Raw genomic sequence first — 25445 nt, 5'->3', positions numbered from 1 at the left:
TCCCGAGTTATTCATATACCTAGCTTTGTCCCTTCATTCAGATCACTCCTTAAATACTACATCCTCAGTAAGATCCTCACAGAGGACCTCAAATAATTACTTTCTGGCACCTCTTTCTCTATTCTCTTTGTTTTTGTTCATAAATACTCATTACCTTAAATTTAGATAGAAAGACAGCTAGATGTAATATTTAGAAAGATAAACATGTATTTGTTGTTGTTTATTTATGCTTTTGTTTGACTCCTCCAGTATAAGTTCCATGAAGACAGGGACTCTATTTCTTTTGTTCAACACCTTTATCCTTAGCACCTAAAACATCTGACACACATTAGGCAATTAATAAATACGTGTTGGATGACTGAAAGGATCCTCACAATAATTCAGTAAGATAGAGACTACTATTATCTCCAATTTACAGATGAGAAAACTGGTGCTCAGAAAGTTAAATTATTATTCAAAGTTTCAAAGGTAGTAAGCATCAGAAGCGGGATTCAAACCTAAGCCAGTCTGACTCCAGGGCGTGCCCTCTTAACCGTGCCATGCTCTGCAACTGCAAGAACAGAAAGCCTATGGGCATGGACAGAGCCTGACTAGCCCAATGGCTCAGTGAACTGGAGAGGCTGCCAAGGGAGCCAGGAATCTGTGGACAATGAACATTTGAGCAGCAGGGGCAAGGCAGACCCATGAGAAAGGGAGAAGACATGATGCAGTAGGGGGTTAAGAAAAAGATCCAGGCCAGGCACAGTGGCTCACGCCTGTAATCACAGCACTTTGAGAAGCCAAGGTGGGCAGATCACTTGAGGTCAGGAGTTCGAGACCATCCTGGCCAACATGGTGAAACCCTGTCTTCTACTAAAAATACAAAAATTAGCCGAGCACGCACCCATAATCTCAGCTACTCAGGAGGCTGAGGCAGAAGAATCGCTTGAACCCAGGAGGCAGAGGCTGCAGTGAGCTGAGACTGTGCCACTACACTTTTGCCTGGGTGACAGAGCAAGACTCCATCTCAAAAAAAAAGAAAAAAGAAAGAAAGAAAAAGATCCAAAGAGATTTGATGGTTTGCTAGAGGATCTTAGCAAAAGAAGAATCTTACTATTGAATGTAATCCGAGGAGCTAAAGCCAACTTTTGACCCAGGCAGAAAGGCTTTCCATGGCATTTTCTTTTTATCTACAGAATAGGAAATGTGATCATGCATAGAGATAATCACAGATAGTCACTAAATATTCATAATGCTAAGAACGCAGCAAAAAATAGGAAGAAAGAGGTTAGATCAATATCAAAGGAAGACATTTAATACAAAGTGAGTCTTTCAAAAATATCCTTGGGGCCGGGCACAGTGGCTCACGCCTGTAATCCTAGCACTTTGGGAAGCCGAGATGGGTGGCTCTCTTGAGGTCAGGAGTTTGAAACCAGCCTGGCCAACATGGTGAAACCCCGTCTCTACTAAAAATACAAAAAAAAAAATTAGCCAGGCATGATGGCGGGTGCCTGTAATTGCAGCTACTCAAGAGGCTGAGATTCGAGAATCACTTGAACCCAGGAGGCGGAGGTTGCAATGAATCGAGATGGTGCCACGGCACTCCAGCCTGGACAATAGAGACTCCATCTCAAAAAAAAAAAAAAAAAAAAATAGCCAGGTGTGTTGGCCCACACCTATGGTCCCAGTCGCTCGGGAGGCTGAGGGAGGAGGATCACTTGAGTCTGAGAGGTTGAAGCTGCAATGAGCCATGATTGGACCACTACACTCCAGCCTGGGTAACAGAGCAAGCCTCTGTTTCAAAAAATAAAAATAAATAAATAAATATTCTAAAGAAATAAAAACTTTGTGTTTTAGGAAGTGTGACTCCCTAAAAATCCAAGAAATTCAACCAATACAAAACAACAGCATCAATAGCAAAAAAAATCCTAGAAGCAATAACTTCAAAGTTACAGGGTACATGATATCAGTTTTCAAAGAATCAAATGTATCCCTAAACATTAGGGAGACAGAAAATACAGCATAAAGAGCTTCTATTTACAATAGAATGAAAACAAATTATACTCAGGGTTTACCATGTGCAGCATATAGTAATTATTAAAGAAAATTTAAAAGTACAGTGAAAGAAATTTAAAAAACATGAATTCATGGAAAGCTAACCTTGACTGCCATTTGGGAAAGCAGAATGTAGTAAAGATAAAAATAAGTTACTATGGAAGAGTCAATTCAATATCAATTAAAATCCTCGCTATATTTTTATAAAACATGACATATGAGTTGTGACATTCAGCTGCAAGAGTAATCAGGCACGGGGAATCTCAGAGGTTTTTTTCTAAGTAATTATGAAGCAAATGAATAGATCACTGATGCTAACATATTTACCCCAACAGATTTTAAAACACATCAGACCACTGGCCGGGCGCAGTGGCTCACACCTGTAATACCAGCACTTTGGGAGGCTGAGGTCGGCAGATCACGAGGTCAGGAGTTCAAGACTAGCCTGGCCAACATAGTGAGACCCCGTCTTTACTAAAAATACAAAAATTAGCCAGACATGGTGGCGCATGTCTGTATTCCCAGCTACTCAGGAGGCTGAGGCAGGAGAATCGCTTGAACCCGGTAGGTGGAGGTTGCAGTGAACCGAGATTACACCACTGCACTCCAGCTTGAGCAACAGAGTGAGACTTCGTCTCAAAAATTAAAAAAAGAAAAAATCAGACGAAAGTGGCCATTATCAAAACTTTGTAGCATTAAGATAAAACCTGAAAACTCATCAGTCATTCAACATCTATTCAGGGACTATTTGTGGACCAGCTGCTCTGTGCCAAGCACTATCCTAGGAGCCAGGTATACAGCTGAGAAAAAAACAGGGAAGGTCCCTAGGGTCATGGAGAACCGGACAAGTCAACAAGACAAGTCAATCAGACAAGTCAACAGTTAATGGGCAGGATAATTTCAGAGGGAGAGAAGTGTTGTGAAGACTGAAAGTGATAGAGAGAGGGCTGGCACCGGAGGGGCTGTTTTGGATTTAACTATGAGAGAAGGCCTCTCGGAAGAGGTGGACTTTTGAGCTAAGATCTCTAGAACAAAATGAGGCTTCTAAAAATTGATTGTATCTCCATAAAGTTGCTTTTGGGCAATCCCCATGTGCAAGACTGAGCCAAGTGTTACTGTCGCATAGATGATGCATTAAAAAAATAGGAATTTTAACTTTAATTCTAACCTTGTTCTTAAGAATTTTGTGTTCATCTACATTAAACACAAAGACTGGGAGAAAGCATTTGTAATGTATGTGACAAGGGTTTCCTACAAATCAATATAAAAAAGAAAACAATGGAAAATTGGGCAAATTGTGAGAATGACAATTCACAAAATAAATAAATAAAGCCCAAGACCAGGCATGGTGGCTCATGCCTGTAATCCCAGCACTTTGGAAGGCCCAGGTGGGCAGATCACCCAAGGTCAGGAGTTCGAGATCAGCCTGGCCAACATGGCGAAACCCCATCTCTACTAAAAAATACAAAAAAATCAGCCGGGTATGGTGGCTTATGCCTGTAGTCTCAGCTACTTAAGAGGCTGAGGCACGAGAATCACTTGATCCCAGGCGGTGGAGGTTGCAGTGAGCCTGAGATCACACCACTGCACTCCAGCCTGTCGAAAGAAAGAAAGAAAGAAAGACAGGAAGGAAGAAGGAAGGAAGAAGGATGGAAGGAAGGAAGGAAGGAAGGAAGGAAGGAAGGAAGGAAGGAAGGGGAAAAACCAGAAAGCCAGTAAACATAAGAGAAAATGCTCACATTGACAATTTAAAAATGCAAATTAAAACTACAAGATATCAAAGTTCATTGATTATAATAGTAAAAATCAAGGTCATCTAGCATAATCAAAGGCGTGGAGAGTGGACATTCTTGTATCTTGTTGTTGGGATGTAGATAGATAAACCTTTTTAAAGACCAATTGGCAGAATCTTTTAAGATTGTTAATGAGTGTACTCTATGATTCAGCAACAGGAACTGATTCTACAGAAATAGAAGCTCAAGGGCCACATTCTGTGTGCAAGAATGACACTAACTATTTTATTAATGGTTAAAAAATGGAAAATATCTCATAAATCCATCAGTAATGGGAATGATTGAATACAGCATGGTCAATACAGAATGTGGAAGCCTCACAGCACTGAAAAAAATAAGCTTTATGTACATGACAGGTTGATAGAGAGTTGAATGATTGTATAAAAGTTGAAAAATATCTCCTTTTAGATATCTATTTGTATAAACATAGAAAAAAGACTGGAAGGACATGCAGCACATTGTTACTAGCAGTAACTTCAGCAGTGGGGAGAATCTGAGTTTGGAGGGAGGGAAGGTGGGGCTTTCAATTTTTATCTTATACATTTTTAATAGAGAAGAAAAATCCAATCTGTTAAAGAAATAGACGATCATTTATCCCAGCTGGGAAGGGAACATTTCTATTTCTGAATATTGAAGGAGGATTGCATCAGCACCAAGATGAATGTTTCCAGATACAGTCATATTTTTAAAAAGCATGCCCAACCAAAATGCAATTAAATAAATATCAGGCCAGGCTTGGAGGCTCACTTATGTAATCCCAACACTTTGGGAGGCCGAGGCCGAGGATTGCTTGAGCCCAGGAGTTTGAGACTAGCCTGGGCAACACAGGCAGACCCCGTCTTTACTAAAATAAAAAAAAAACTTTAGCTAGGCGTGGGGGCACACGTCTGTGGTCCCAGCTACTTGTGAGGCTCTGGTGGGAGGATCACTTGGACCTGGGAGGTTGACCCTAGTGTAAGCCATAATCGTATCACTACACTCCAGCCTGGGCAACAAAGTGAGATCCTGTCTCAAAAAGTAAATAAGCAAATATCAAACAACAGAAAGGGAAAATCTATGTGACATGCATAATTGAAAATATATATAATGGTTGATAGAAATGTATAGATGCTTCAGATTATTCTTGGAAGGAGGTGGAATCCTATGGACATGCAAAACATATATACAAATAATATAGTCAAAGCACTTACTGAGACACCAGAGAAGGTCAATGGAAGAGATAAGTACATCATTTTACAATGAGAAAATGCAACGCTGTCACATGGAAAAGCATATTTTTACTCTCACTGAGAAGAGCTGCATTTTAAGCCACAAATAAAACTTCTACTACTGAATTCAAGCTACCTATTGAGCACATACTATATATGTCACATAGTGCCTTTTGTAGAGCACCTCACTTAAGGTTGAAGCCATCGTCTTTTACAAACAAGAAAAAAAAGGTACAGAGGTTAGGTAACTTGCTCAAAGCCATACAGCTGACAAGTGGAGGAGCCGAGATTGAAATCTAGGACTGGTTCCAGAGCCCAAAATCTGATCTATTCTGCTAGCTGATCTCCTAAAATTAAAAGATCAAACCCAATGTTGGTGGAAAAGTGTGCCTCACTAAAAAAACATACTCACACACAGAGTACCTGCTTTTTCTTTTTTTGAGATGGAGTCTCAAAAACAGACTGGAGAATATTAGTCCATACTGCAGCTGCACCATTTTGTAAGCTCCCTGCTATGGTTTTTTGTTTTGTTTGTTTGTTTTGTTTGTTTAAGATGGAGTCACTCTGTCACTGAGGCTGGAGTGCAGTGATGCAATCTCAATTCACTGCAACCTCTGCCTCCTGGATTCAGATGTTTCTCCTGCCTCAGCCTCCCAGGCGGCTGGAATTACAGGTGCCCGCCACCACACCCAGCTAATTTTTGTATTTTTAGTAGAGATGGGGTTTCACCATGTTGGCCAGGATGGTCTCAATTTCCTGACCTCGTGATCCACCTGCCTCGACCTCCCAAAATGTTGGGATTACAGGCGTGAGCCACTGCGCCTGGCTGAGTACCCGCTTTATTTTTGAGTCAGCTATTTGGGATACCTCTAAGCCTCCAAAGTCTGCAGGACCACACAAGAACTTTGTTCTAGTTCTGCCCTCAGACTGAAACTCTCTCTGTAGCAGGGCCTGCTCCAATCGTCCTCAAACCCAAAGACTGAGACTTCTAGATTCTTGATTAAAACCTTCATGAGGCCTTTGCAACAGCAGACCTGGACGATCGCCAAGGCAAGACTTCTGGATTCTTGGTTAGAACTTTCATGAGGCCTTTGTGATGCCAGACCTGGGTCATTGCCCCGGCAACCACAGGGCCTGGGACTAGGGGGTTTCCGGGTCCCTGAAGCTCACTCTGCCTCCTCACTCTCACTGCATTTCCCACCTGCCCGTGGGCCCTGCTGCATCTTTATCACTGAGGCACCTGGTTAAGCTTCACCTCCTGTTTCCTGAGGCCCTCACTGCATTTCCTCACCTCTACCTCTTCATCCTTCCACCCTAGACTCCTCTCCTCCCTCCTCCCTCACTCCTGACTCTTCCTCCTCCCAGCGGACCACTCGAGGACCGCTGGGTCTCTCCTCCCTCACTCCCCTTCCCCTCTCTCACCTTCACCACCCAACGCCTCCCTCCATGCCTCTTTCTTTCTGCTCCCTCATTCTCTCTCCATCACTCTCTTCTCGTGGCCCCCTTACCCACAACCCCTCTTCCCTTCCCCTTCCCTCACTCTCTCAGCTTTCTTCCCACAGTTGAGCTCGGGCAGCTCGTCCTGGGGATAGCTGTGGGGCTTCGGGGAAAGAAACGGACAGTGGCTTCCCAAGACCAGAATCCAAGCCGAAGACCTAAAAAGGGGCCTAACAAGAAAAAAAATGGTGAAGAGGAAGAAACAGAAGAGCAATATGGAGGAACTAAAGAAAGAAGTGGTCATGGTGAGGTCACCCAAAGTGGGCGCTGACAGCTGCCCTCTGAAAACACTCCGCTACATATTTTTAACATCTTACCTTGAGAATGAAACACACAGGCCAGAGCCACATCTCTTCTCTGTTAGGTTTTGGAGGGAAGGAGAGGGTTAAAAAAAAAAAAAAGAAAAGAAAAAGACACACACAAAGAGACAGGGCAGCTCAACAACAAACACAGGTATATTGTAGACACCTGCGGAAGTGGGGGACCAGCTTCATTCCACAGTCCACTGCCACGTACAGGCTGGGGTACTTTTAGGGATGGGCGGGAGGGGTCTGGGCTGTATGGCCTGCTGCTTGGCAGGATATTGATAAGATGTTCTCATGATGAGGTGATTTTTGGCCCTTATTTCCACAGAATATGATCATGGTATTCCTTGGACCTTTGCCCAGCAGGATGTGATAGGGATGTTTCTTTCGTGGGGCCTTTGTCTTTAACTATGCCTTTGTCTGCCTTGTGGTCAGGTGGTCAGGCAGGCTGTTTCTCCCACCCGAACCCCCATGAAATGTTTCACTTTGACCAAAGTCTGTAAAATAATGGGGAGCTAGGCTGGGCATGGTGGCTCACATCTGTAATCCCAGCACTTTGGGAGGCTAAGGCGGGCAGATCACCTGAGGTCAGGAGTTCGAGACCAGCCTGGCCAACATGGTGAAACCTCTCCTCTAAAAATACAAAAATCAGTCAGGCGTGGTGATGGGCACCCGTAATCCCAGCTGCTCGGGAGGCTGAGGCAGGAGAATCACCTGAACCTGGGAGGCAGAGGTAGCAGTGAGTCGAGATCATACCACTGCACTCCAGCCTGGGTGACAGAGTGACTCCCTTTCAAAAAAAAAAAAAAAAATTGCAAGGAGCTTACAAAATGGTGCAGTTGCAGTTTGGACTAACATTCTCCAGTCTGTTTCTCCCCCTCTCTCTGGAAATGACCTGGGCCACCACCTGTCCCTCAATGCCTCTACTGTCCCCTCAGGATGATCACAAATTAACCTTGGAAGAACTGAGCGCCAAGTACTCTGTGGACCTGACAAAGGTGAGTAAGAAGCTCCCTGAGGAGGCAGAGTCTCCAACTCCAACTGTGAGGCCGCCAGGACAAAAGCTGAACTAGGAATCCAGCCCCCTAACTTCAAGTCCAATGTTCCCACCCCTCACCCTCTGCCTGGCCACGTTCCATGGACACTACCTGGAAAAAGCTAAAAATGGTAACTATCCCCAAAGAGAGTTTAGGACTAGATAAGAGAATAAGAATGCTTTAGGGCAGTGCTGGTCAAACGTCTTATCCTTAGGTCTCCTTTACACTCTTAGAATTTATCTAGGACTGCAAAGATCTTGTGCTTATGTGGCTTATGTCTGTCTATATTTACCATATTAGAAATTAAAATTGACAGTTTTAAAATGTATTTCTCCATTCATTTAAAAATAACAAAAACAATATCATATATTCATATATAATATGTTTTGACAAATAGCTGTATTTTTCAAAACAAAAAAATTAGCAGCATCTTACATTTTTGCAAACTTCTTCAATGTCTTGCTTTTTAATAGAAGATAGCTAGATTCTCAAATATTTTCCGTATAAAATCTGTTGTGATGTTATGCCAGCTGGCCTTCAGAAAATTCCACTATATACTCTTAAGAAAATGAGTAAAAAAAGGCAAACAATGATTTAGTATTACTATGAAAATTGACCTTGTGGACCCCCTGAAACAGTCTTGGGGCCCCTCAGGTGTTTCAGGCAGAAGTTGGGGAGTGGCTGATGGGGACTGGCAGGTTCTACTATCATTTTCATTAACAGGAAAAAGCACATAAGCTTGTGCACAAGAGTGGAATGAGAATCTATGCATTTATGTTTTTTGTTGGTGTTCTCTTCTATTTATGTTTTTTTTTTTTTTTTGGAGACAGTCTAGCTCTATCGCCCAGCCTGGAGTGCAGTGGCGCGATCTCGGCTCACTGCAAGCTCCGCCTCCCGGGTTTACGCCATTCTCCTGCCTCAGCCTCCCGAGTAGCTGGGACTACAGGCGCCCGCCATCTCGCCCGGCTAGTTTTTTGTATTTTTTAGTAGAGACGGGGTTTCACCGTGTAGCTCAGGATGGTCTCGATCTCCTGACCTCGTGATCCACCCGTCTCGGCCTCCCAAAGTGCTGGGATTACAGGCTTGAGCCACCGCGCCCGGCCTATTTATGTTTTTTAAAACTTTATGGGCCAGGTGCCATGGCTCACACCTGTAATCCAAGGCAGGCAGATCACTTGAGGTCAGGAGTTCAAGACCAGCTGGCCAACATGGTGAAACCCCATCTCTACTCAAAATACAAAAATTATCCAGGCATGGTGGCACACAACTGTAATCTCAGCTACTTGGAAGGCTGAGGCAGGAGAATCACTTGAACGCAGAAGAATCACTTGAACCCGGGAGATAGAGGTTGCAGTAAGCCAAGATCACGCCACTGCACTCCAGCCTGGGTGACAGAGCGAGACTCTGTCTCAACAAAAAAAAAATGGACATGTAGATGTACATATTTATGGTATACATGTAATATTCTGATATAAGGATACAATGTGTAATGATCAAATTAGGGTATTTAGGATAACCTCAAATATTTATCATTTCTTTGCATGGGAACATTCCAAAGCCACTCCTCTAATTATTTTGATATCTATAATAAATTATTAACTATAGTTGCCCTACTGTGCTACCAAACACTAGGTCTTATTCCAAGTTGGAGAGTCAAAGTGTGAGTGTTAATATGTTATCAACATTAAGTATTATATTTCATCATGACATTGGCCCTGCGCACTATAATTATCTGTATATATTTATCTCCCCACTGGAGCACCTTAAGGGTGGGGACCATTCTTACTCAAGTTGGTATCCTCAGCACCTAGGACCCAAGATAAGTTCTCAAGTTCCAAAAGGTTTGTGAATCAATCCATAAACAAAAACTTTCCTATGTAAGCATGCTAAATGACATCCCTCCTGTAATGCAAATTTTAAAACCTCACCTTATCTAGGAAGAACTTCCAGACTGACCTTCTGAAAGCGTCTCTAGTCCCTAGACCCGTCCTGGGGCTCCAAATGTCAGGTTCCCCTTTGTAATGGCTGTTCCTCTTTTCACAGCTCTCTATCCAACCCTATTTCTTCTCTACACAGGGCCATAGCCACCAAATGGCAAAGGAAATCCTGACTCGAGATGGACCCAATACCCTTACCCCACCCCCTACCACTCCAGAATGGGTCAAATTCTGTAAGCAACTGTTTGGAGGCTTCTCCCTCCTACTATGGACTGGGGCCATTCTCTGCTTTGTGGCCTACAGCATCCAGATATATTTCAATGAGGAGCCTGCCAAAGACAACGTGAGTCTGTTCAGCTACTACTAGCCAGCCCTATCTCTGCTCAGCCCCAGACACTCTTGCTCAGCAGTCTAGCACTCCTGAAGTCCTCTGGCCCAAATCCCTAATAACATTATCACATTAATATAATAATTATATTACATTAATGTAATAATATAATAAATGTACATTAATTATAAATGTAATTGATTATAATTAATTGCAATGTAATTCATTAATTTGATTGTAATCAATGAAATTAATTGCAAAATATAATTAAATGTCCATTAATATAATAAATGTACATTACATAATAATGTAATAAACGTACATTAATGTAATAAACCAAAATCCCTAATACTCCCAGCACTTTCTAAGTGCCATCTTGGTTCCTCTCACCTTTTATCTAAAAAGCTTCTGGTCCAGTTCCTTCAGATGCACAATGTCCCCAAAAAACTTGCTGTTCTTTGACGACCTTCCCAATTGATCCCCAAAGCACTTTGCAGTCCCTTTCTCTTCTCCACAATTTTAACCTCATCTCCTTCCTCCCAGCCTTCCTCACGATCCGCTCCCTCCATCCAGAAATTAGCCTTCCTGGAGAGAAAGATACAGGCCTTCTGTGACCAGGAATTTTGCTGATGGCTCACCATGGCTCAGGGTTCCTTTACCAGGAAGCCAAGTGTACTGGCCCCACCTCAGATTCTTCTCTATCCCTCTGCTCTCAACTCAGTCCTATGGTCTCTTACACCTGGTGAAACGGCCATGCCCCTTGCAAACTGATTTTCTGAGGATGAAGAGGAAGACAAGGCCCCACTGATAAATGCTTTCTTTCCCCACCCCCAGCTCTACCTGAGCATCGTACTCTCCGTCGTGGTCATCATCACCGGCTGCTTCTCCTATTATCAGGAGGCCAAGAGCTCCAAAATCATGGAGTCTTTTAAGAACATGGTGCCTCAGGTAGGATTGGAGTGGGAGGATCTAGTGGGACGAGGAGCAGGATATGGCCAAATACACAATAATGAAGTCCCATGGAAAATTATATCCTACGATGAGTGAGCTGAGTCAGGTTGGTGATGAGGAGGTCAAGGTACTCTATTAGTCCTTAAAAGTATCTGGAAAAGCTGTGAAACCCTTAGAAAGACATAATGTCATCTATGAAGTGGTCTGATCTAGAAGGCAGAATCTGAATCTGAAGAAGAAACACCATATAAACCCCAAATAAGAACATTCTATTTTTTTAAAGAGACAAGTGTTGGTGGGTCTGGGAGGGGGGTGCAGTGGGTGGGCTGGATTCTTCAAATGTCAGTGACCTCAAAGACAAAGAACAGCTGTGGGGATGTTCCAGATTAGACAGACCAGGCATCGTGGCTCACGCCTGTAATCCCAGCACTCTGGGAGGCTGAGGCAACAGGATCACCCAGGAGTTTGAGACGCTATCTCTACAAAAATAAAATAAAATAAAATAGCTGGTCTACGTCTGTAGTCCAAGCTACACAGGCAGCTGAGGCAGGAGGATTACTTGAACCCAGAAATTTAAGTCTGCAGTGAACTATGACTAACCTGGGCAAGACCCTACCTCAAAAAAAAAAAAAAAAAAAAGAACAGGCTGAAGAGGCATGACAACTATTCCAAGGGTGGTGCTCCCGCCTGTAATCCCAACCATTTGGGGGAGGGAGGCAAGAGGACTGCTTGAGTCCAGGAGTTCAAGACAAGCCTGAGTAGTATAGTGAGACCTTATCTCTACAAAAAATTTAAAAATTAGCTGAGCATGCCTGTAGTGCCAGCTACTCAGGAGGCTGAGGTGGGAGGATTGCTTGAGCACAGAAGGCAGAAATCACGTGCCTTTGCACTCCAGCCTGGTGACAGAGAGAGATGCTGTCTCAAAAAAAAAGACACGGACATGGCAACTAAATGCAATATCTAACCCTAGATCTGATTCTGTGCCAGAGGAGAAAATAATGCTTTATTTTTACTTTTTATTTTGAGCTTTTATTTTAGGTTCAGGGATATATGTGCAGGTTTATTTTATAAGTAAACTGTGTGTCACAGGGATTTGGTGTACAAATTATTTCATCACCCAGGTAATAAGCATAGTACCTGATAGGTACTTTTTCTATCCTCACCCTCCTCCCACCCTCCACTCTCAAGTAGGCCTTGGTGTCTGTTGTTCTCCTTCTTTGTGTCCATATGTACTCAGTGTTTAGCTTCCAGTTATAAGTGAGAAGATAAGGTATTTGGTTTTCTGTTCCTGTTAGTTTGCTTAGGACAATGTCCTCCAGCTCCACTGAAAATAATGCTTTAAAGGATGTATTGGGTCCACTGGCAAAACTGGAATGCTGACAGATTAATACAGTAGATTAAAGTATCAGTGTGAAACTTACTGAAATTGATAACTACATTGTGGTTATTTAAGATAATATCGGCCGGGCGCGGTGGCTCAAGCCTGTAATCCCAGCACTTTGGGAGGCCGAGACGGGCGGATCACGAGGTCAGGAGATCGAGACCATCCTGGCTAACCCGGTGAAACCCCGTCTCTACTAAAAAATACAAAAAACTAGCCGGGCGACGTGGCGGGCGCCTGTAGTCCCGGCTACTTGGGAGGCTGAGGCAGGAGAATGGCGTAAACCCAGGAGGCGGAGCTTGCAGTGAGCTGAGATCCGGCCACTGCACTCCAGCCTGGGCGGCAGAGCGAGACTCCGTCTCCAAAAAAAAAAAGATAATATCTTAATTCTTAGGAAATACACATGAAGTTTTTAGGATAAAAGATCATGATGTAGGTAACTTACCCTCAAGTAGTTCAGGAAAAGAGTATACACACACACACACACACAGGGAGAGAGAGAGAGAGAGGATGAAAACAAATGACAGAGTAACTGGGGTGAAATGTTAATAGGTGAATCTGGATAAAGGTTATGTAGGTGTTCTTGGTACTATTTTTATTCTTGCAACTTTTCTGAAAGTTTAAAATTATTTCAAGTTAAATGTTTTTTAAAGGTACCTGGAAAGAATACAACGGTAAACAGAGGTTCCTAGGCACAGGGCTGGAAACTTGCAAAGGAATAGTCTCCACGTTTTCCCAAGAATATGATCATGTTCCAGTAGTATAGCCCAGGATTTCCTTCTCTCTTTGGTATCACTTAATTCCTTCCTTGAGTAAGAGTTTTGGGACAAAGTGTTTGGGCAGTTTTGGAGACTAGGAGTTTAGAGACGGTCAGTTAGCTTCTGCTACCTAACAAGCTACCCCAAAACTTAGTAGCTTAAAATAACAAACTCCTATTTCTTATAATTCTGTGGTTGTGCTGTTGTTCTGATCTAAGCTGACCTCAGCTGGGGTTGGATGGTCTTAGATGACCTCATTCACATGTCTGGGCCCTCAGCTAAGATGACTGAGACAGTTGGAGCCTTTTTCTTCGTGATCTCTCTTTTTACAGAGAGGTTAGCTTGGGCTTGTTCATATGGTGGCAGAGGATTCTCAGAAACAGGAATGCAAGCCCCAGCATGAAAGCACTTTTTTTTTTATTTTTTGAGACAGGGTCTCACTCTGTCACCCAGACTGAAGTGTAGTGACATGATCATGGCTCATTGAAGCCTTAACCTTCTGGGCTCAAGCGAACCTCCAACTTTAGCCTCCCAAACAGCTGGGACTACAGGTGCATGCCACCAACCTTGCCTAATTTTTTTTCATTTTTTGTAGAGACGAGGTCTCACTATATTGCCCAGTCTGGTCTTAAACTCCTGGGTTCAAGCAGTCCTCCTACCTCAGCCTCCCAATATGCTGGGATTATAGGTGTTAGCCCCCAGTCCCAGCCTGAAAGCACTTTTTAAACTCTTCTTTCCATCACATTCATTCTATGGGCCAAAGCAAGTCACATGGCCAAGCCCAGGTTTAGGGGTAGAGAGATAGACTCTACCTCTTAACGGGAAGAGCATCAAAGTCACATTGCAAAGGGCCCTGCAAACAGCATCATGGGAATTTGCAATCCACCAAAGACACCTTCAAGAATGATGTGGTGGGTGATAGTAAGAAATGGGAGTAAGGAGGAAGGAGACCAGTAACAGGAGGTTTTAGGCTAAGAGCGGGATGGGGGAAGCCAACAGTTTTGGAAATGATCCTGCACTATCCTCCCACAGCAAGCTCTGGTAATTCGAGGAGGAGAGAAAATGCAAATTAATGTACAAGAGGTGGTATTGGGGGACCTGGTGGAAATCAAGGGTGGAGACCGAGTCCCTGCTGACCTCCGGCTTATCTCTGCACAAGGATGTAAGGTAAGGGGATGCAGAAAGCTATGTGAGGGACCCAAGCATGATCTCATGGCAAGGTAGACACCTGTGCTGTTAGAGAAAGTATAAGCTTATTACTCAGAATCTTGAGAAGTTACAAGTGCAGATTTGATGTTAGAGACAATAGACGTTGTGTAAATGTGTTTCTCTCTGTCTGTCAATGATGACGTTGGTGACCAGATGAAGACATGCTATCTTTGTAAATAAATCTGCCTTTTTTCCTATGCTCACCTTACAACCCATCCCCTCTCCCATCCCAGGTGGACAACTCATCCTTGACTGGGGAGTCAGAACCCCAGAGCCGCTCCCCTGACTTCACCCATGAGAACCCTCTGGAGACCCGAAACATCTGCTTCTTTTCTACCAACTGTGTGGAAGGTGAATATCGAACCATAAGTAGTATAGATTCAAAAGCAGACACCAAAACATAAAGATTTTAATAACCGTCTTCTAAAGGTAGCAGGGTAGGTAAGAGCCAGTTAACAGTCAAGCTTCTCCATCACTCATGAGCTGTATGACTTCTGGTGAAAGGTCAAGGTCATCATTTCCACATTTGCACAATGATAACAGTAAAAGTCGTTACTCCATAGATTTTTGTGTGAATTGAGATAATATATGTAAAATGCCCAGCACAAGGCCTAATACATTGTAAGTGATCTACAATTATTAGCTATTATTTTAGCTTGTAAATGGACTATGCTCTATAAGCTGAAAATGGCACAGAAGGGAGGAAAATTGTTCAGCCCTGCTAAGTCATTCTTCTCCTAAGGTAAACCCTAACTTCTAACTATTCCCCTATCCAAGAGAAGATATTGGCATTGGAAACTTGAATTACCGGAGGTGCCACTTAGACTTTACCACTTAAACTTTCGCTTTGCTCCTAAAATCTAGGAATCCTTGAACTGGGAGACAGTTCTGGCAAAGTGGTAATAAAAAGGGACTGAACATCATTCTGTCAATTTCTTCTTTGCCCTTTTCCCTTAAGGAGGCCTGAAGATTCCATGGAGCACACTTGAAAACCATTATTCATGCTTAAGAACAAATGTTTGATTATCTAAAAATGGTTCTTTTGTTTGTTTTATGTTTTTTGAGATAGAGTCTCTCTGTCACCCAGGCTGGAATGCAGTGGTGTGATCTCAGCTCACTGCAACCTCTGCCTCCCAGGTTCAAGCAATTATTCTGCCTCAGTCTCCTAAGTAGCTGGGATTACAGGTGCCCACCACCATGCCCAGCTATTTTTTGTATTTTTAGTAGAGATGGGGTTTCACCATGTTGGCCAGGTTGGTCTCGAACTCCTGACCTCAAGTGATCTGCCCGCCTCGGCCTCCCAAAGTGCTGAGATTACAGGCATGAGCCACCATGCCCCGCCTAGAAATAGTTATTTTTTAATTGAATGCATACTATTTGTTAAATGTTATAAATATTATCTCTAATTCCCACAATGTGCACAATACCAGATATTATCCCTATTTTACACATGGCAGACTAAGGTTCAAAGAAATTAAGCACCATATCCAAGAGTACAGCTCAATAGAAAGGAGGTGGGTCAGGGATTCTAATGTAGGTCTGTCTCCATAGCTCATGCTTCTTCCACAGTCCCTACTCTGTACTGAAAGATTGCTATTTAATTTGAAAATACCTTTAAGAAGAAGAGTCATGTTAAGACAGAATAGACTATGAGAAAGAATCCAACTAGAAAATAATATACATATATTAAAAATGTTTTAAAATTGATTAGACAGAAGCAAGTTAGCAAGCTTTCCCCCAAAACACTAGATGTCTACTATTAGATTTTACGAAAAAATTTGCCCAAATTTATCCTTACAAAGTAGGGTTTTCATCAACTAAGTACATGTTCAGATAAAGGGTATGGAGGAAAGTGGGTGGTGGCATTTCGACTGGGAAGCAAGGGTCTGTTTAGATAGAAAATGGTTTTGTAGGAAACTAACAAAACTCAAGATGTGGCCAAGAAGGTGGAGCTAGGTTGAAGGAGCTGGGCCGAAGGACTTTCAGTTGAGGTATTTCTCAGCAACTCACAGACTGATAGCATTTACCCTAGACCAGTTTGCCCTTTAACTTTTACCGTAGACTTTTAACCTTTGCCTTAGACCAATTTGCAAATTAGTAGCATAACTTTAACATTTACCCTTGACTCCCATGTCTCATCACCATAGACCTTGACATGGCTGTGGCACAGACATCTCTTTGGGTTCTCATGCATCTTCAAGGGAGCCTAGGCTATTTCTCTGGCAATATATGGAAGGTGTATGAAGGAGCCAGTCTGGCCTGGGTTGCCGGATGCTTGGCTTTCTCAGCCTTCCCCGAGGTTGACATCAACCCATTCCCTTCTCTAGACACACTGAGATTAATTATTAAATCCCATTTCTCCAATCTTGAGGAAACCATAGCAGAAGGAATAAAATGGAAGAACTAGACTAAACCATGACACAAAATATATGTAGGTGACACCATACTCTACCCACCCTCCTGCACCCGATCCAAAATAGAAAACTCCTCAGCATCTCTCAAGTATTTCAGCATCTTCATTCCACAGGACCCAATATATGCCTTTGGCAACCAGTTTGAAGTCCATCTATAGAATGCCTTGGCCTGGGAACCTTTTCAGGATTCCTCCTCCACATAAACACTGACCTGACCTGTCTGCTCCTTGAGTAGTAACCTGCTCTCAGACTCATACAGCTAAAGACAACCTTAGAAAATGGAGACCACCACATGCAACAATGTTCGTGGGCGCTCCCAGATTAGAGCTGCCCCTACTAAGTCACAAGCATGATTCTATGTTGGTCCTACTGGAATCCCTAAGTTCATCTAAATGATGAGAAGAAAGAAACTAATTTTCAAGTGCCTATGATGTGCCTAACCTTCTTCTGGACTCTTAAAAATAGTTTAGTAAGTGCTTTCATTCCATTTTAAAGATGAGGAAGCCTGACTCTCAGAGTTTAAGTAACTTGCCCTATTGAAAAGAGCTAGTAATTTAGAAAACTGAACTTCCAGCCCTGAGTCTTTCTGCTTTTAAAATAAATGCAGTTTCGGTGATATGCTGCCTGTCTGAGTGATTCTGACTCTGGTTTTAATGGTAGAAATTTCAGTCATTATGGTAAAGCAGGAAGAATTACTTTAAGAAAAAAATTTTGTCGTGCGCCTCATTTCAAGGTGAGTAGCCTGCATCATGTGTGTGTAAAGCCAAACGTGATGTCCAAGCTGCCCTTCTGACTGGGGCGGTGCTGGTGGAGAGGAAAGAGGGACCTCATAAGCACAGAAGCCCAGCTGTTATGGCCCGTGCTACCCAGCAGAGGTCAGACTGGCTCCAGCCAGCAAAGCAGGGAGGGGGCGCAGGTTAGAGCAGGATTTCTCAACCAATCACATTTGGAGCTGGATAATTCTTTGTTGTGCGGGACAGGAGGGCTGTCCTGTGCATGGCAGGATGTTCAGCAGCATCCCTGGCCTCTACCCACCTCATGCCAGTAGCAGCCTTCTCCCACCCCAGTTGTGACAACCAAAAATGTTTCCAAGCATTGCCAAATGTCCCTGGGGAAGGGGGTTGGTGGGTAGGTATTGCCTCCAGTTGAGAACCACTGGGTTAGGGGATAATGGGATGTTGGAACATAGGGCTCCACCAGAAGGGTAACCACTATTCCTGGGATCTAGAAACTCCTTAGCTGCTGAGGAAAATATAAGAACTATATAGGCAATAGAAGATACTCAGATTAAGTATAATAAAGGCCTTCTTGACAGTGAAGGCAATTAGGTAATAAAATTGGGTGTTTCAGGAGAACTGTGAGACCTCTTCAGAGATTTTTCAGACTAGAAGACCTTTATTTGTATAAACTAAATATGAGGAGAGCAGAACATAATGACCTCTCAGAGGGCCTTGAGTCTCCACTTCGTTTTTGACCATTGACAGCTTCCTCTTTGTAGGAACCAAACCAAACAGCTTCCTCAATTCAGACTTGGTATGTCTTGGGTGACCATCTCTGATGGAAAAAAAAAAGAAACAGCTTTTTTTTTTTTTTTTTTTTTGAGACAGAGTCTGGCTCTGTCTCCCAGGCTGGAGTGCAGTGGCCGGATCTCAGCCCACTGCAAGCTCCGCCTCCCGGGTTTATGCCATTCTCCTGCCTCAGCCTCCGGAGTAGCTGGGACTACAGGCGCCCGCCACCTCGCCCGGCTAGTTTTTTGTATTTTTAGTAGAGACGGGGTTTCACCGTGTTAGCCAGGATGGTCTCGATCTCCTGACCTTGTGATCCGCCCGTCTCAGCCTCCCAAAGTGCTGGGATTACAGGCTTGAGCCACCGCGCCCGGCCAAACAGCTTTTTTTTTTTTTCTACACTCACACTGAACACAGGACACTTCTGTGTCCAGCATGTAGACAGTTCTCCCCACCAACAACCAGTTCTCCAAAGGACGACGATTGGGTGTCCTATAATTCAATTCAGTTCTGACACAATCCACCTGGAGATAGCATCAGATTCCACACATTAGGGCTCAGCCCCACAAGACAGTCCCTAACTCTAGACACCAATCGTAAGTCCTAGGTTCTGGCCTGGCTGTAAATTTGGGTTCCCACGACTCCCTCCTCAGGTTTGATTAATTTGCTAGAATGGCTCACAGAATTCAGGGAAACACCTTACTTAGGTTTACCCGTTATTATAAAGGATATTACAAGGATACAGATGAACAGTCATATGGAAGAGATACCTAGTGCAAGGCATGTGGGAAGGGGCATGGAGGAGCATCCGTGCCACATCCTGTCTGGGCTGCCCTCCAGTAACCCTCCACACGGTCACACATGTAGACATTTTCCAAACCTAGTCCTGTGGGGTTTTTAATGGATGTTTCATTACATAGGTATAATCGATTACATTATTGGCCATTGGTGATCAACTCAACCTTCATCCCTCCTCCCCTCCAAAGAGGTCAGGCCATGAACTGGATTAGAGAGTTCCAACTCTCTAATCACATGGTTATCTGCCCTGGCGACCAGCCCCATCCTGTGGCTATCCAGGAACCCACAAAGAGTCACTTCATTAGAACAAAGATACTCCTATCACCCAGGAAACTCCAAGGCATTTAAGAGTTCTATGTCAGATGCTCCTATCATTCAAGAAATGACAAAGGTCTCAGGAGCTCTGTGTCCAGAACTGGGTCAAAGACCAAATATTAGAACAAAAGATTCTCCTAGCACCCCTATCTTCAAGGGTTTTAGAAGTTCTATGTCAGGAAGTGGGGGCAGAGACCAATATCTATACTTCTTATCACAACATCATATTGCCCTCTCCTGCTTCATCCACAGGAACCGCCCGGGGTATTGTGATTGCTACGGGTGACTCCACAGTGATGGGCAGAATTGCCTCCCTGACGTCAGGCCTGGCGGTTGGCCAGACACCTATTGCTGCTGAGATCCAACACTTCATCCATCTGATCACTGTGGTGGCCGTCTTCCTTGGTGTCACTTTTTTTGTGCTGTCACTTCTCTTGGGCTATGGCTGGCTGGAGGCTATCATTTTTCTCATTGGCATCATTGTGGCCAATGTGCCTGAGGGGCTGTTGGCCACGGTCACTGTGAGTAGACAGGGTGGAAAACGGCCTCAGGGCAGACAAATCACCCCAGGGAAAAGGGATCACTAGTATCTCTTTTGTCATCGAACCTCTCAAGTGCAGAGTCTTCCTGATATGTACCTGGGTATCAGGAATAATTTAGTTCTCAATATTACATTGACTCCTTCTGCCCATATATTTTGGTGCCTTCTCTTTCCTCAATGAGAGAGGAAACAAGTTTCAATGGAAAATACATTGGATTATCAGTCACTGAGAGTGAGTTCTAGTATTGGCTAAATCACTTAACATCTCCAGACCTTAATTTATTCATCAGTTTATAGAGGAAGATTAATTTAGAATTACAGAATCTTACAGGAAAGGACTTCAAAGATCATATAAATTCAACCTTTCAACCAGTGCTGAATATCCTCTATAAAACCCATGGGAGATGATTATTATTTCTAGTAATCCGGAAGTCCACCCCTTTCTGTCTCAATTCATTTCATTGTTGGCTTGCTCTATTTAAATTTCATTGTGTTAAGCAGAACTATAAATCCCTGTTTGTCCTAAGTTTCCCAGCTGAAGAAACAAAATAAGTCAATTCTTTCTCTTCTACAGACTAGCCCTTTAGATTTTTGACGGTAGCCATTATGTCCCCTCAAACTCTTGTGGTAGCAGGTGAAATAATCCCTCTTCCCTTAGCCATTCTTCCTATGACATGGTCTGTAGGCCACCTGTCTTGATGATCACCTGTTGAGGGTATACTCTAGTTTGTCAATATTCTTAAAAGAGAAATGAGAATAATACTTGGGGTGTGTTTGGACTAGCACAAAAATGTAGGGTCTAGTGATATTATGTAAATAAATTATAACCCCTAATCCTATTATTAGAAGTCCATACTTAACATAACCACAGCCTAAGAATTCATTAGCTTTTAAAACAATCTTGCCTCACACTTGACTTACATTGCCTTCACGATCAACAAAAGTCTTTTGGTTTAAATGATTTTTCAAGTCCTTTTCAATGCTGTGATATTATTGTTATCTCCTCCACATTCTTTGTTTAAACTATTGGTCCAACACCCCCTCTTATACCATCACCTCCCATCTTATACCATCATAAAAGATTAGCTATCTATGTGGTCCCTGGAAAGATTGGACTTAAAGAGGTGTGGCCTAAACTTGAATGAAAAAGAGATTGCTGAATAGAAAAGATGCAAGGATCCTGAGGGAGAGGAATATTCCAGGGGGGAATGAAGAGGATCCTTGTCTATGATACCCTAGTAAAGAAATAAGCTGTTTTTTGGCTGGGCACAGTGGCTGACATCTGTAATCCCAGCACTTTGGGAGGCCAAGGCGCACAGATCACTTGAGCCCAGGAGTTCGAGATCAGCCTGTCCAACCTGGTGAAACCCTGTCTCTACTAAAAATACAAAAATTAGCTGGACATGGTGGTGCACGCCTGTAGTCCCAGTTACTCGGGAGGCTGAGGCAGAAGAATCGCTTTAACCTGGGAGATGGAGGTTGCAGTTAGCCGAGATCACTCTGCACTCCAGTCTGGGCAACACAGAGCGAGACTCTGTCTCAAAAACAAAAACAGAAAAAGACATTTTTTTAAAAAATGCACTATTTTTTGAAACTCTTACCATAAAGCAGAAACCACAATCACTTTCTTAATTTCCTTTACCACAGCCAGAAATGAAATGTTTAAAGAGTAGGTGGGAACAAAAGGGAAATAAGTACAAAAAATTAAAATAGCATTAAAAATGATCAAATGTCCACAATGCAAAGTGGTGTGAGTATTCCATCTCCCGTGTGTATTCTCTCCTCTCTTCTTGGCTTTAGGTGAGCCTGACCCTCACAGCCAAGCGTATGGCGCGGAAGAACTGCCTGGTGAAGAACCTGGAGGCGGTGGAGACGCTGGGCTCCACATCCACCATCTGCTCAGACAAGACGGGCACCCTCACCCAGAACTGCATGACCGTCACCCACATGTGGTTCGATATGACCGTGTATGAGGCTGACACCACCGAAGAACAGACTGGTGACTAGTGGTATTGGTGGAAGAAGAGTGGAGGGATTTGGGGGATGTGATGAGTGAGCTGAGAGAGAATGGTGAGTCCAGACAGAGAGGAGGGAGCCTGAAAGTGGAGTGAAGAAGAGGGAGGTGTGAAGGAAAGAAACACTGCTCCTGTGAAGTATCTGGGTGCCAAACAGGATGTGAATAACCGCTTGCTTAAAATTCTCATTCCCTGCTCACAGTTCTTCTTTTCTTTCTCCCTAGGAAAAACATTTGCCAAGAGCTCTGATACCTGGTTTATCCTGGCCCAAATCGCTGGCCTCTGCAACCGGGCTGACTTTAAGGCCAATCAGGAGATCCTGCCCATTGCTAAGGTGTCAGGCCCAAGGGGAAGAGGGTACCTCAGTGTCCAGGACATAACCTGCCCTCTCCCAAAAAATCCTCTCCTGGAGCTCAGTAATTTCACCCCAGGTACCCGCCCTCCCCTATTTGTCCGCTCTCCATGTTGCCACAGGTATGCCTCACGCCCAGGTGGCATGCCCCTGGGGCTTACTCTACAAACCCCATCCTGGCAGAGAGCCACAACGGGTGATGCTTCTGAGTCAGCCCTCCTCAAGTTCATCGAGCAGTCTTACAGCTCTGTGGCGGAGATGAGAGAGAAAAACCCCAAGGTGGCAGAGATTCCCTTTAATTCCACCAACAAGTACCAGGTACAGAATCCACAAAGGTAGGAGAATGCTGGTGGGGGATGGGCTCATCACTGGAGCAAGGGGAGCTTTGCCTCTGCCTTCAACTTCACCTCTGAGCAGTGGAGGAGCTCAGTAGAACCTGCATCCCAATTAACAGAAGACTCACATCAAGAGAACGTGACAAACAGGTAAAGAGAGGTGAAACAGGTGATAAAGGAAGAGGCATCAGTCAGTCCTATGCAGAGCTCTGCGCTGTGCCACTTGGGAAAAAAGCGAGTCATAAAATGCTCTCTGAAATGTCTGTAGATAGCAGAAGCTGGTTGATGAAAGTCATGTTGGAGTCACATGCAGCTGTTAGGGGGCCCCTCTGTGTCTACTAGGAGATTTGCCACTGCAGAATTAGGTTGCATTTGCAAGACACTTTATTTCGTTAGCCATCAAGTATTTCCTTTCACCCCACACTTGACTTGCAGTTCTAGTGGCTGCCAGTGGGTAGGCGATCAGGGGTCTCTGCCTCCATTGGCACCTGACCCTCTCCCTTGTGTGTCTTGTATCTTCTTTTCTGATAAGAATGCAAATCATATTAGATTAGAGTCTCCCCTACTTCTACGTAACCTTAACTAATTACATGTGTTCATGTGCGTGAAGTTTTTCATTTCCCAGGAACATTTTGGTCCACTCTCCAGGGAGGAGTGGACGAGAGCAGGGGAAATGCTGAGTGAGAGACTGTGGAGGGACAGGAAAGAGAGTCTTTCTCTCCCAAGTAGAATCTGGGCAGACTGAAGACAGGGTTAAGGTAAGATGCAGGAACAGTGGCATTATCTGAACTGGAGTTTTGCCAGGCGCGAACTGAGTTCCACAGGGCAATCAAGATTTGCTCAGGGAAGTAGATTCTTCCACTCCATGCATTACTGAAAAGGCCAGACATTCAGGTGTTGGGAAAACGTGTCAGAGAAAATGACAACGAGACTCCCAAGTCAGCTGGTATCTTTTTTTTTCTTTTTTCTTTTTAGACAGAGTTTCGCTCTTGTTGCCCAGGCTGGAGTGCAATGGTGCAATCTTGGCCCACTGCAACCTCCACCTCCCGGGTTCAAGTGATTCTCCTGCCTCAGCCTCCGAGTGGCTGGGATTACAGGCATGTGCCACCACGCCCAGCTAATTTTTTATATTTTTAGTAGAGATGAGATTTTATCATGTTGGCTATGCTGGTTTCGAACTCCTGACCTCAGGTATCCACCCGCCACAGCCTCCCAAAGTGCTAGGATTACACGTGTGAGCCACCGTGCCTGGCCTCTATATAAATTTTTTTAAACTGAATTACTCATAGTTTTACACTGAACACTGAGCAAGTAAGGGTTAAATAGATCTATCCTTTTCTGTCTCAACTGGTTTTTAGTCAGTGTAATAAAATAGGTCTTTTAGGCCCAAATGGCAAACTTATTCCCATCTTTTTCTGATGTTTAGTGGCCTCACTAGTCAGACAGGAATTCTGTGGCTTGGCAGGCCTTTGACGGCAGCATAGCCTCTAACTGGAAAGAATTAGGTACCTCTCCTTCTATGTGATTCAAAATAAAAGCAAAAAATATTCACAACATTTGTTGGGGCATCCAACAAATAGTGACCTTCTCCCAAATGACTATGTTAGTGCCTCTTCTGAGCTACTGAACATGTGGCTCAAATGGCAGACTTGTCCTCAGTGGTTCACTGAGTGTGACAGACTGTCCCCCTGGCCACCAAGCTCTGGCAAGCACTTGCTCTGGGAGGCCCTCAGTTTGTGCCTTCCTTAGCTTGCCCTAACGGTGGAGACTCCAGTCTTTGCAAGAGACATCTCAGACTGCTGGTGGTTTGCAAAGCTTGGTCTGTTTCCCTCTGAGATAAAAAGGAAACGAAGAAGATGCTCTGTTCCAGCATTTCCAGACTTTTCCCTCCGTCTCTTTTATTTGTAATTTTCTATCAAGATGTGATTTTCTTCCGTGACCAAATTACTAATAGGTCTTGCCGTCACCTCCTGGGCCCTTCACTTATTCAACACATTTTACTGAGAATTTAGAAAACTGAGCTCTTTAAACCTTTTCCAGCTTTCTGCTCAAGTGAGTTACGGTTCTTCCTCTTAATTGCTTAAGCATATTTTGAATGCAACTGAACAAACTAACAGAACAGTTATAACCACGTTTTGTGCACTGGTTTCCCACCCTGCTTACTGTACTGTGAGCAGTACAGTCTGGCCTCCTCTGCACTCCCACTGTTCCTTTCAATGCGTCGATTTTGTTCTCAACAGGCGACCTAGCGGGCATTTCCTGTCCATCACAAGAGGAACCCCATGGAGAGCTCCTTTTCATACATCAGAGATCAAGAGGAAATGCAAAACCCACATTTCTCTCTCCTTGCTGTGGGTTGTCCCCTTGGGTTCATTTTCATGAATGTGCCCTTTCCCTCCCTCACCACAGCCACAAGGATCCCCATGCCCAGCCACACTAGCTAGCCCCTCTCAGGAGACTTCTCATGGTTTTAGGAGACAGAGGCCCAGGCACTAGAATGACTAACTTATTTTTGGATTGTACTTCACAGTTGTCAAAGTATTTTCTACACTATCTCTTATAAAAACCCAATGAAGGGCCATGTGTGGTGGTTCATGCCTGTAATCCCAACAGTTTGGGAGGCCAAGGTGGGCAGATCACCTGAGGTCAGGAGTTCAAGACCAGCCTGACCAACATGGTGAAACCCCCATCTCTGCTAAAAATGCAAAAAATCAGCCCAGCATAGTGGCGGT

The 25445-nt window shown here is 43.8% G+C and overlaps 1 protein-coding gene across 2 annotated transcripts in view; it reads left to right on the top strand.

Annotated features, from left to right (window-relative positions):
* The first annotated feature begins 6147 nt into the window (after window positions 1–6147).
* The window catches only part of ATP1A4 (ATPase, Na+/K+ transporting, alpha 4 polypeptide), a 36513-nt gene continuing 17215 nt past the window's right edge, over window positions 6148–25445 (top strand). Inside the window, exons 1-10 of one of the 2 annotated variants that reach the window (XM_011957657.1) lie at window positions 6148–6777; window positions 7776–7835; window positions 9951–10154; window positions 10974–11087; window positions 14262–14396; window positions 14672–14789; window positions 19723–19991; window positions 21812–22010; window positions 22251–22360; window positions 22562–22696. In XM_011957657.1, coding sequence (XP_011813047.1) covers window positions 6718–6777; window positions 7776–7835; window positions 9951–10154; window positions 10974–11087; window positions 14262–14396; window positions 14672–14789; window positions 19723–19991; window positions 21812–22010; window positions 22251–22360; window positions 22562–22696 — 1404 coding nt within the window. In that variant the 5' untranslated portion in view covers window positions 6148–6717. Of the gene's footprint in view, window positions 6778–7775; window positions 7840–9950; window positions 10155–10973; window positions 11088–13662; window positions 13674–14261; window positions 14397–14671; window positions 14790–19722; window positions 19992–21811; window positions 22011–22250; window positions 22361–22561; window positions 22697–25445 lie in introns of both variants that reach the window. The other variant, XM_011957658.1, reaches the window with a different exon arrangement.

Source organism: Colobus angolensis, unplaced genomic scaffold (genome assembly GCF_000951035.1).
Source record: "Colobus angolensis palliatus isolate OR3802 unplaced genomic scaffold, Cang.pa_1.0 Scaffold447, whole genome shotgun sequence".
In the NCBI taxonomy this organism is placed as follows: domain Eukaryota; kingdom Metazoa; phylum Chordata; class Mammalia; order Primates; family Cercopithecidae; genus Colobus; species Colobus angolensis.
This window is presented reverse-complemented; position numbering and strand designations above follow the sequence as displayed.